Below are 11,990 nucleotides of genomic sequence, written 5' to 3'. Positions count from 1 at the left end.
AACAACAAGCAACTGCTCCTTTAAAAAATTAGCGAGATATGATGTAGAATTTCTTTTTGTGAGCTAAATTGTTGCTTCATATCATCCTATGATACCGATCAAAGTCGTCTTACTCTAAATCTTATGTCCATCATTTGATCACTCTGATTTCCTAATTTTAGCCCCTGCACAACTCCATAATCCGGTTTATCCCGTGCGAATTGATCTAAATTTACGAAATTCTATTGATTTCTAGTACCCTATGAGACAATACGCCTGGTAGTTCACAGATTCTTTTTGACAGAGTTACTGGAGGCTTGTCGGAACGCTCCCACCATCTTCGAGTAACTTTGATAAATGCAGACTAAAGAAAAGATTAGCACTTAAACCCATAGGCTCTGGGAGAATGAGCTCCTTACAAACTGGAATAACGATCCAGAAGGCGTTGAGGAAGATAAAGTACCCCCAATAATAGAAAGTCTCTGGGCGGGCATAAGACCTCCCGTGGTAGATTTCCTCCATTATGCTTGTTGCATAATACAGAATATCACCGTAGAACTGGCCCATAGAGACAATGATCTGTGTTGGATGGCGGTGCGGAGACTCGGAAACTATCATCCATGCGATGGTATAGCATAGGGGCCCCCATGCAAACTGCACAGACTTTTAGCATGATTAACCGCAGACGGAATAAAATGTCTCAAACTTACAGCTGTAACCGTCTCCATGCAAAGTACAAAGGGTTCCATGGTCATATATCGAGAGTCTGCCTTCGCATACTCCTTCCACATCTGACCAAGCAGATCAAGTCTACGTGGCATAGTCTTGTGGTTGTACACAAAGTACCCTTCCAGAATGAAGTGTATGCACCCACCTAATAAAATACGTTATCACCTCAGTCCAATGCGGCGATATGGGCTAAGGTAACTCACTAAAGACAAACCATCCAACCAGAATCTTGTCAATTCGTGATATGTTCGGCTTTGCGGTCTTTAGAACAGCCGAGCTAAATCCGATAACCCCAGCGACCGCAACAGCGAAAGTTCCAAGCAGGGCAATGATGCCCATTGTATTGGCAGCATAGCCAATAGGATCGAGGTCAGGAGGGTAAAAAGGGTGATCCAGTGCGGTCGCCATGCTGCTTGCGGGGAAGTGTTTCGGAGAATCAAAGTGTGTACCAGTGGTATCCACACAAGTTGGAATTTGCGAATGGGCAAAAAACAAAGTAAGCTGAAAGCAGCTCTTAAGGGCTAAGTAAACCTGCTCCCTCGGGCCGAGCAATGACTTGACCACGCCACCAGGGGCTTTAATCGCTCCAATAAAACAAAGAAAAACAGGGATGCTGGCAGTGGTCGACGCTAACTGGAATCAGTTCATGCATGAGTCTCAGCCTCGACTGTAAGACTCAGGCCTGCGGGTACCTACCGAGCATAACTAGTCTCCTTGGCTTGGCTCCATTGGGCCTATCATTATCAGGTAGTTTAAATAAAATGGCCAATTGTTGGTCACAGATAACGCAGTCGTGTGAATCTCCCGTAACGGAACCGAAACGCCCCTCCCCCATTACGGCCCGCTATCCACATTATAGCCCCCTATCCGCATGACGGACTCACCAATCTGATTGGATGTGTTGAAACTATGCGGGAAAGACACATATTCTAGCCTTGTTTGCTCTGCTACATGTCACCTGCATTTGAGGTTGGGTCGATGCGGGCCCAGCCCTTGGAAAATAGCGAGAATATGAGCCAAGAAGTTTACCTTATGCCAGGCTAAACTGACAAAGAAACACGCTTTTCCTTCCTTAGAACCCTATCTTATTCATCCATAGCGGATCTATCCCCGCGCGAGGTGACATTACAATCCACTTGGAGGCAAGCCCCCTGGGAGGTCGTCGGCAGCATGTTGAGGTACGTAGCTTCCAAGACTGGACGCCTATTTATGCCCAAGTGTGACGGGCGTGGGTGATTTATCGTATGGTAATAATCTGTTATGTATTCAAAGGCCCTGCATAAAAACGGCCTGGGGGCTAACGAGAAGGGCAAATATTACATGGGTTACGAAATTATGTCTCCTATGACCAACCATGACATAGAAAATTTTATTCCATACTTCAAATATCATTTTACTAGGGTAATAAATGTTAGCGCGTCGTAAAAATATCGCAGAATACATGGCCAGACACCAACTTGAAAGCCGTGTTCGGACTGGGAAGTCGTTAGTCCACGAATGCCACGAGTTGACCAAATAAAGAGAAGGTAATCCGCATGTAAAAAGTAGATGTATACTGCACCTGCAATTCTATCCGAGTTGGTACATGTGAGATCATCAAATTCATTCTAATTGCGCCAATTATGGCTTTACTACCCGACAACTATTACTCTACGACCGTTTTCTCAATTTTCTGCTTTGGTTTCCTTCTGGTTCTATGGCGTACGTGGAGATTTGTCATTCTTCCAACCTTGCATCCAGATGACCCCAAAGAACTGCCTTACTGGATCCCAGGTATGTCAAGCAAGCTAAGATCTATCTAATTACTATTCACTAACAGGCACTTCTCTTCCTTAGTCGTTGGTAAGCTTTGAATCCAAAGGTTACATGGAAGATCATATCGATCTTAACAAATTTATTTTCACGAACAGGGCACGCTGTTTCATTTTTCAATAACTCCTACGAGTTGCTTAGACATGGAGAGTGAGCATATCAGCTTAAAGTTTATGCTTATTCAAGTACTGATGGCGCATTCGGTTAGAAAGCACTTCCGAGGATCTAAGGAAACCTATGCCCTGGAGGTAATGGGCCAAACAATATACGTGGTGACTTCCGGGCGCGACACCGCAGAGATCTACAAAAATTCGACTACAATGTCGTTCGAAATCTTCGTTCGTAAGTTCATCCGAAGCTGCGGTGCAAGCGATGAACTCTTGGATCGGCTATATGGAATCCCACCTGTCGTTGAAAAGCTTGAGGGACTACCGGATGCCACATCTGAAGTTGAGAATAAATCCTTGGGTGATAAAACACACGACTTCCATGGGATGCAGCTCTTTCCAGGTGGCCACCTTGTGGAGTTCACGGCGATATTTAAAGATTTCTTTGAAGAGCATTTGCACATAGATCGACTGTACCAAGGAAAGCCATATGTGACAGCTAGTGGAAACGGCTGGGTATCCGTAAAGCTCATGAAGTTCGTGTCGGACTATTTCGTGGATGCTGGCCAAAGAACCTACTTCGGCAATCTTTTGGGAGAAATCGAGCCTGATCTGATCTGGACATTTCTCGAGCTGGAAGACCGAAGTTGGCAGATTCTATATGAGATTCCAGCCCCCTTTGCGCGAAAGGCCCATGAAGCAAGAGATGGTATCATAGATGCCATACAAAAATGGTTCGAATCACCCCGCGAAAAAAGGGTGGATGGATCCTGGTGGATGAACACCATGGAAACGGAGATGAGATCGCTAGGATTCAATTCCCGCGAAATGGCGACAATAGTGGTTCCTATCTATATTGGGTATGAAACCCCCCCCCTTCAAGCACCTAATTCACTTCTTCGAGTTTTACATGATCATACAACTACGATACAGTCTCTCATTTGAATTATAGAAGCAATACAAGTACAAGGAAAGCATGCTTCTGGCTACTCGCCTTTTTACTGTTCAACCCAGAGCTTATCCCCATTATCCGTGAAGAAACCAAACCGGCTCTGGGAAATGGCGCGGTTGATTTGGATTACCTGAAAAATGGCTGTCCTCAGCTGAACGCCGTCTGGATGGAGACTCTACGAATGGCAACATCAGCTGCCTCCTTTCGCTTCCTCACCGAAGACACTCTGGTCGGCGGAAAAATGTTAAGGAAAGGAAATCGAGTTCTTGTCCCGAGTCGGCAGCTCCATTATGACACCGATGCGTTCGGTAACGATGTTCGGACTTTCAATCCAGATCGTTTTATGACCGGTAATAAACTGCGGATGGGTAGAAACTGGAAGCCCTTTGGCGGTGGGAAAAACCAATGTCCTGGTCGATTCGTTGCGCAGCAGCAGACCTTGTTATTTGTCACTCTCCTCTTGAGCCAGTTTGATATAGAGGCTTCACCTGGTCAGAAGTTTCCAAGGTGGGCGGAGGGCGATCCATTCCCAGGCATGATGCCTGCTAAGAATGGGGATGACCTGGAGGTTCGGTTGACAGAGAGAAAACGATAGTATAGTGCTCTTAGGTTGACTGGAGAAAGAAATTACGATTCGCGTTATACACTTCAATAATTTGCAATAATTGCCAAATGGCGTCTCCAGAATTCTCACCAGCCACGACTTCCAGTCTCCCATTCAATTCACTGGCATCTCCTAGAGCCCCAGCCTTGGGCCTTGGGCCTTGGCATAGGGGACAGGGTCCTCCAGCCAACGATTGCTCCCACTAGTTAGCATATGAAACGCGATCTCCGGTCCCATGATCATTCCAGATCCAAAGTGCCGGGTGATAAACGACGATTGCTTATTTCTGAGACTTTCTCGTGGGCTGAATGCTGCCTCTACTTAGATAACTTAAAGTTGTGGAAACAACCCAATAGTTAAATACAAACAGATTACTAATCGCCAATTACCACCTGCAGTGTTCCTGGCTCCATCTTATGTCAGCGAGGAGGTAGAGTAACTTAGTTATATTTTTCTTAACCGTAAGCTATGCATACTGTCATTGAACTATGATTCCGAATTCCTCTATTTTCCGTTCCAAGGTTTTTTGATCATATCAGCCTACGGCGTCGCGGGAGTTGGAGAGTGCCAACTCGGAAGCGGGATTCCAACTCGAAAGGGAATACATTCACAGGTCCAACTTGAGTAACCATGCAGTAATAAGTACAATGCGAATTTCAACCGAGTTGTGCGCGTCTCCTATTTCTTCTTCAACTGATCAACCTTCGTCTCCAGCTCGGAGACATAGGATTGAAGCTTCATGGTGGCAGACTGAAGAGCCTATGAAAGTACAAAGCATCATCTCCCCAGGCCAAGCCAGGGAAGAAAGGGCCGCGGTTAGGTACCATAAAACGCGAAGACAAGGGCCGATCAGGAGAAAGGGCGGAAACATACATGAATATCTGTGTTCAGCATCTCGTTAGAGATGCGATAGTCTCCGAGCACATAGTAATAGACAGACGCGCCGGCGGCAACGGCACCGCAGAGAAAACCGAAAACTCTGTACAAGAGATTAGAACATGACCTTTCGAATCGACAGATGACGACCGGAAGGATTGTGATACATACCCCCCTCGAAAAGCTCCAACGGGCTTCTTGGCGGGCAGCGCCGCGGCCTCCCAGCGGGGACGGGAGGTCGAGAACGGTCGGGCGATGACGCGTGCGCGTAGGGGCAGGAACACTTTTGACCCAGCGTTCATCGTGATGGTTAAGACTGGAGGTCTCAAGAGAGCATTCCAGGGCAAAATATTGATTGATCGTATGATAGGGGAGAGAAGTGGTGGCGGGTGGCTGTGAACGAAGGGAGGTGACGTTGACGCGGAGGTCACGGGCGCCCGCGGAAGCGGTTGAGTGTATACCCCAGTAAACTTGAACTACCCCAGATATTGCCGTTTTGGTACAAGCACCTGGCATACATGGTATTTTAAGTATTTACTGCCAGTGGACACTAAGACACTAGGACAACAACAAAAGAAATAGGTATATATTCGGTGTAGAACTAGTACAGAGTTGCATCGATGGGAACTTGCAAAGGCACTGGCAAAAAAGAAAACCACCATGGAGAGAAAGCGCCAACCTATATACACAGTGATCTTAATTCGCCATGGTGCTCTCGTTGAACAAATCCGCCAATAAATCATCTAGACAAACTCTCGTATCCACAGCTTCCATCCCGTACGTGCTCTCAAAGACATAAATGCTAAGCCTGTCAAAGAACGGTCGCAGAATTCTCTCGACAATCTCATCCTTGGCTGTTTCCCGAATTCGATCCGAAACCAGCCAGGGCCGCTTCAGACCGCTGCGGGTCACAGGCTCTGCTACCTCGCCAGGGACAGCCGGGGAGAGTACCCCACGCGGACCGAAGCTTTGTGATATCTCGTCAGCTAGGGATACAGGCTCCCACCGATTGGGCGGGTAGACAGCATCGATGGTATCGGTGACGAAAAGCCATTCTAGCAGCTGGAAGTCGTCGGGAGCAATGACCAAGAGCACGTCTAATAGCTTGCAGGCCTGTAGGAGAGAGTAAGGGTTGTAAAGATCTGATTGAGAGCCTCGGGGCACAGCAGAGATAGCTTCTTGCAATTCAACGTTAATCAAGGGCCAGAAGGGCGCCATGGCCGAGGGCGAGGTCTTGATTGCCAGGGCACGAAGGACAATGAATATTTCTGCTCGCGTCGCTGACGATGGTGATGAGGAGCTAGTGGCAGCTAGGAGATCTTCGAATTTTTGGAGCAAACTTGGGAGCTCACCCACAAAATAGTCGGTGTTGGCAGACAGGATGAGTAATGCAATGCGACGGAGATTGAGCTGTGCCTTCCGATCAGCCTCCAGTCGCGCTGCAGACGCCCCCACGCCAAACATGATGCCTGCTGCACTTGGGGGTGGGAGGCGACCCAGCAGCTCAGCTAAACGATCCTTGTCGGCAAGAGTCCATTGCCGGAGGAGGTCCATCCATGTGCTCTTGATCAGATCGACTTGCAATCCGAAGAAACGTGGGTCATTGAATGCATCAGCGATGTCTTTCTTCCAAATCTTCGCTGCTGCAGGGACCTTGGCCATCTGCTGTAGAAGGACCATAACATTGCGGTTCAGATTATTGGGGAACAGGCGGGAGCGAATCAGTGGTCCAACCACATTGGTAGACATGCCGCTGATCGCGGTATTGATACGGTCTGAGTCACCTAAAGTAGTGATGAACGAGGGCATGGAAACAGCAAGGATGCTCAGCATGTCATCAGGCCCGGTATGAGATACCGCGGTCCGATCATAGTCGAGGGACGATCTCGCCATATAGCCACTGTCTTGGTTTAGCCCCAGTGGCTTGCTGGTGAAGACAGCCGTGAGCAACCGTAGCAGTACATCCTATAGACATATCAATTAGCAAGATGAAGAAATAAGAGATCGACTGGGATTAACGTACACCGAGCTCTTTGCGCATCCGGCGATCTTCACCAAAAGTTGTGTTCTCCAATTTCGCCCCTAGGATCGCGGCAAATTCGATCAACCGGGGAAGAATCTGGCGATGAGGGAAAGGGTTACTGAGAACATCGCGTAGGAACGTGGTACAGTCCGCCCAGATTTCGTCCAGAACATCGTCGTCCAAAGAACGCGCGTAGGCAACCAAAAAGCTGGCAAGTTCAGACTCGGTGAGATTTGAGGTCATGGATGACTTGCGGGCCGGGTCCAAAGCATTCGGATTGGTACGGGTGTAAATCGCGTTGAAGACTGCCGGAATCGTGATCTTCGGACGAGAGCCTTCAAGGGTGTGTAAAAGGCTGAAGATCAATGTCGCAGTCTCCGTGTCAGATTTGGTCCACATCTCAACCAATGTCTCAAGACACTCTAGAGCCTCTGCTGTAAAGAAATGCTCGAGTATCCGTCGTGATCGATTTCGCATCCGCAAGGATGTGTATTGGAAGGAGGCCATGGATTCGGAATCGGGGGGTGATCCGGTTCGTTCCCCAGCGCCCCACGCCCAGATGGAGAAACAAAGGCGAGCCGCGTCTTGGAAGCATAAAAGGACCGTCAATCGATCATTAGCAGCATTCGAGCGACCTTGGTTGCCATCAGAGTTGAATACCCCCGATACCATATTTCCAAAGAAGCCCTGGGGCTGGTCCGGGCTCTTTGCCGCTGGAACGTTCGCCTCTTCAACGAGAAGACGCTCGTGAGCATGGGCAATGCAAGTCTCTAGGCCAGCAAGTAGAGAAATGGTAACATGCTCCGAGCGATCCTGCGGCCAATCTTCCGTTTGCTGGAACGCAAGCTGAAGTCTACTGAATGAAGCCTTGATCTCCCTGCAGAAGCACTCCACAAGTATGAGAAGTATTTGAAAGATTGATCCCGTATAGAGAGGAAGCACTTCACATAGTAGTCCAATCCACTTGTCCACAATTTCTCGCGACTTCGCCGAGCTAATTCCTTTCAAAAGACAGTCTAAAAGTCTCTCGGGAGGACGTGGGAAGTGCGAAAGTGATGGCGCTCTATCTGCTTTATCGCTTGTAAAAGACAGCATGGAGGGACTGGTCAATCGTTCACGAGAGCTTGCTCGTTGGTGTTTTGGTCGAGGTGGAGGCGGAGGCGCGTAAGCCTGAGCGAATCGGACCTTGAGTGCTGCGAGAAGGGCGTCAATGAGAGCTCCCTGGACGGCAACGCTGCCCATCCCATCCGATGCGGTAATAAGACGGTCCACCAGCAAGTCATCAATGCCGGATTCAACCAGATCCTCAGCTCCTGGGCCTAAAAGAAGTTGCCGCATGAGGTGAAGGGCATCCTTTTGAAGCCTTTCCCCATCGGGGGTGATGTGGGTGTTGTTAAGCGTTTGGTCACTGATTATCTTTAGTGATGCCTCGAAGAAAGTGGCGTGAAGGCTCTTCGAGTTTGCGTGATCTGTTTTGAGACATAATAAGCCTGGTGCTCCTTGTTGGGGTCTAATTAGAGATCTACCTTCTGACTTGGGAACATCCGGGCGTTTCTCTATTTCAGATAATGTTTGCGTAAGAAGTGCAATCCAGCCGCTGTGAGAAAGTGTTGAAATTATGTTCGACACCGTGCGCAACAGGTAGTTGCATTCCTTATAATCATCCGGTGAGATGGATTGGTTATCTTGGTCAGCTTCACTGGGAGTATCACGTTCGAACAGCTCCTCAAGCTTCAAAACGATAACATGGAATATCCTAGGAACATTAGCTTGGGTATTTCGAGCAACTTGCAGTCATACTTACTTGTTGATGGAGGGCAGATCCTGAAGCCATTGCTGAACACCTAGAGAAATATCCCCTGGTCCCTGGGATAGGAGATCAAGGACAATGAAGAGTGGGCGCTCAAGCATTGAGCACTGATAGGAGAATAGGTTTCCTCCGACATTGAGGACTTGCTTAGGTGGCTGTTGCTCATGTGTACCATGATGGCTGTGGTTCCAGAGGACATAAAATTTCTCGGCCTGATCTTCTGATGATAAGTGGTAAGAGCCGGGAGTCTTGGTGCTGATCATGAGCGATGTTATAGAAGCCTCGACAAGATGATCGACCCAAGATATGGAGTGCAACAGCCACAGACAGCGCACGGCTTCCACATGGAACTTCGGGCTTAGTGGAGACAGATACTGCCAAATATGCTCGACTAGACTGGGAATGAGATCACTGGCATCCTCGTAACTGACATAGAAGCCAGGGGCGTGAATAAAGAACAAGTTCGTCAAAACAGAAGCGATTGTAGAGATATCCGCGAAAGCAGCTGTTGTGGGGTTATTACTTCTTGTAGCTAATCTTCGAGAAATCGCCTCGAAAAGTCTCTTGTCTCGGAGAAGGCGTGATCTCGGGAGCTTCTGGAGCAATGTAACCAGCACATTGAGTTTTTCATGAAGAGAGGAAACGCTATCGTTGTTTTGTAAGGCTTCGATGGACAAGTCCAGAGCCTCACGAATGATCATTTCCCCGACCTGCTTGGGAGCAAATGGAAGAGGGGGAAGGTCAAGGCTGCTCTTGCTCGCCTCATAGAAGCGATGAATCTGCTTTAATATTTCACAGTTCTTAGCTTTCGAGTCGGTGCCAGTTTTGTCTTGGCTGGATTTTCTCGAGAAGGCTCTTTCTATGAGTAGTGGAGTTATTGACTTTAGCACGTTATTCAATTCGTTTGAGACGGCCTTTTTGGTGTCACCGTGAGTTGACTGCGACTTGTGCAATGATGAAACTTCACTCATTTTCACAAGAACTGACAATGTCAGGAGAGGTGCGTGGACCTGAATCATATCTTCCTCCCGCACATTGAAGTTCTCCAGTATAAATTGAGCCAGCTTCAAATTGTGCAAGACTTGATCATGATGGATATCGATGTCACTTGGGCGGAAGTCAATCAAGCCAAGAAGCTCTGAAAATATGACACTGCTCTCTACGCCATCGAAGAATGCACTTGCGCTCCGGAAAACCTCTTCGAAGTGGGCACGGGGCGCCTCTTTTGCAAACCCCTGGACGCTGTGGATTGTAGGGAGAAACACAGCAGGTACAATGTGCCCCCCCGATCTCCCAGCGATCCATTAATGAGAGGGCAATGCGGAATGGTTTGGTCCTCTCCGATGGGGCTGATGGGGCCTGCTTGATCATCTTGAGAAGACCATTTACCAAAGGCTGTAACCCGACGTGACTGAAGTACTGAGATTGCGAGAGCTCCTTCACATCTCCAGAAGATCGAGTGGTTTCGGATGAAAACTTTCGACTGTCGAGGGAAGTCCGGTCATTCGCAGGCTCTGGTCCCAAAAACCACGCCCACAATCGACGATTCAGGCTCATGTCTCGCCTGGTCACCACGCCCACTGCCGCAATGATCAACGTTTGTAGGTCTGCTTCTGGGACTTTAGTTTGGAGGATGGGAGAGATTAAAGGTAGGTGCGTAACGAGCAGGTCGAGAAAGTTTCGTTGCACCAGGAGTTGTTCATCTGATAGGCCTGATGCAAAGCATCGAATCAGCAACCCCGGCTCCGGTAGAATGACTGCATCAGCAGCAGCGAGCATCTCTGGCGGTATTTCGCTCACAGAGTTTGCATCACTTGCACTCGGTCGTCGGTCTGCAATTCCTAACTTTGGGAGATAGCGGTTCAGGTATGCCAGGGCGCCAAGCCGTCGGCTGGAATTGGTTATGGAGGCGAGGAAGAGGCATTGCCAGAAATACTGCCCCGAAGCGCCAGCCTCGGATGTCCTTTGGGTCTCCAGATGACCAGCTGCATCTCGAAGCTTGTTTATTGTACGCAAAGTTGGTTCGAAATCGTCACTTGTTTCTTCTTCTAGACCCGGCAGCAACGCCAGAAGGATTGCTTTCAGAGCCGGCCGAATAGCCCGCGGTTCTAGGTCGACAATGTATCCCTCCACTAAAGACAGGAATAAAGGACGGACGGTGAGCGAGGCGAAGGTCAGGGTCGGTGCGAGACCGGGGAGATATAATGGTAGATCGTGCGATAGTCCTTCGAGCTAGAAGTAAAGTGAATCAAAATCAGCCAATGTATCCAAGTCCTGGTAGCAGTCTAGACAATACATACTTTAATCAGTCCAAAGATATATGTGTAGACTTCAAGGGCCTTTTGGTGAACGCCCGATGGCAAGGACGGATTCAAGCATTGCGCAAGCCGTTTCGAGACAATCACTTTATGGGGAACGATCGGTTGGTCGGGGGGATGTGTTTGGAGTGCCTTTTTTCAATGGTTAGCGATTTCCTTCTCCAGTCGATTTTATTCACATGAATCTTGTCGCACCTTTAGTAGGCGACTGAGGAAGGAGATGTAATCGGCCCATTCTTGTAGAGCGTTGTCGAAGAGTGACAACGCCCGCTCGACGCTCGACGCATAACGGCGGTAGTTCTTATCTTTCTTGAGAGAGCCTGTGTGTAGTTAGACAAGTGCTCGACCGAAGAGAAAAGCGTTGCGCATTTAGGACCAACCTTCCTTTCCCTGTAGGCGCGAGCGCGTCAAGGAGCTCTCGGAGCTTGCGGGGGAGTCCGACCTCGGAAAGGCAGCAGAATCAAGGCTCATGGTGCCAATGTGGAAGTTGAAATGGATGCGAAAGCGGCAGACTGTCCTCCGTCATATTTAGGACATCGAGAAGGGAGCTCGTGGAGGAGCCAAGGTGAGGGTTCAAGTTGGTTGAGGAGGATTGAAAGTGGCCGCCTGCGTGGCCCTTTTGATTGTTTTGTCCGCCTTTGGGAGCTTCGCCGCTTCCTCCGTCATCAACGACCACCCAACTTTTCTCTATTATTCCCTCCTACTTTACTCATACGGGCACAGCGCATCCTGCTGATAATGCTGAAAATGGGGGATTCATGATTCATAATTCATGATCTC

At 48.6% G+C, this 11,990-nt stretch overlaps 4 protein-coding genes across 4 annotated transcripts; 1 reads left to right on the top strand and 3 right to left on the bottom strand.

Annotated features, from left to right (window-relative positions):
* Positions 1-263: 263 nt before the first annotated feature.
* On the bottom strand, positions 264-1,116 carry N7481_006035 (EXPERA domain-containing protein; the record flags this gene model as incomplete). Its single annotated transcript, XM_057265254.1, has 4 exons — positions 264-343; positions 399-633; positions 690-853; positions 912-1,116. 4 exons carry the CDS (start codon positions 1,114-1,116, stop codon positions 264-266), a joined length of 684 nt encoding a protein of 227 aa, XP_057122974.1.
* A 1,214-nt stretch (positions 1,117-2,330) lies between these two features.
* On the top strand, positions 2,331-4,174 carry N7481_006034 (cytochrome P450; the record flags this gene model as incomplete). Its single annotated transcript, XM_057265253.1, has 3 exons — positions 2,331-2,481; positions 2,662-3,487; positions 3,580-4,174. The coding sequence occupies 3 exons, from the start codon at positions 2,331-2,333 to the stop codon at positions 4,172-4,174; spliced, it is 1,572 nt and encodes a 523-aa protein (XP_057122973.1).
* Positions 4,175-4,861: 687 nt separating this feature from the next.
* On the bottom strand, positions 4,862-5,361 carry N7481_006033 (uncharacterized protein; the record flags this gene model as incomplete). Its single annotated transcript, XM_057265252.1, has 3 exons — positions 4,862-4,942; positions 5,057-5,162; positions 5,231-5,361. The coding sequence occupies 3 exons, from the start codon at positions 5,359-5,361 to the stop codon at positions 4,862-4,864; spliced, it is 318 nt and encodes a 105-aa protein (XP_057122972.1).
* Positions 5,362-5,755: 394 nt separating this feature from the next.
* N7481_006032 (dopey family protein) lies at positions 5,756-11,681 on the bottom strand (the record flags this gene model as incomplete). Its single annotated transcript, XM_057265251.1, has 7 exons — positions 5,756-7,024; positions 7,083-8,838; positions 8,887-10,127; positions 10,156-11,124; positions 11,193-11,342; positions 11,406-11,530; positions 11,591-11,681. 7 exons carry the CDS (start codon positions 11,679-11,681, stop codon positions 5,756-5,758), a joined length of 5,601 nt encoding a protein of 1,866 aa, XP_057122971.1.
* Between the last annotated feature and the right edge of the window lie 309 nt (positions 11,682-11,990).

The sequence above is a fragment of the Penicillium waksmanii genome, assembly GCF_028829765.1.
Source record: "Penicillium waksmanii strain IBT 27052 chromosome Unknown utg000005l:1.0-5232799.0:1.0-5237142.0, whole genome shotgun sequence".
In the NCBI taxonomy this organism is placed as follows: Eukaryota; Fungi; Ascomycota; class Eurotiomycetes; order Eurotiales; family Aspergillaceae; genus Penicillium; species Penicillium waksmanii.
The sequence above is the reverse complement of the archived record's forward strand: the minus strand, read 5'-3'. Positions and strand labels throughout refer to the sequence as shown.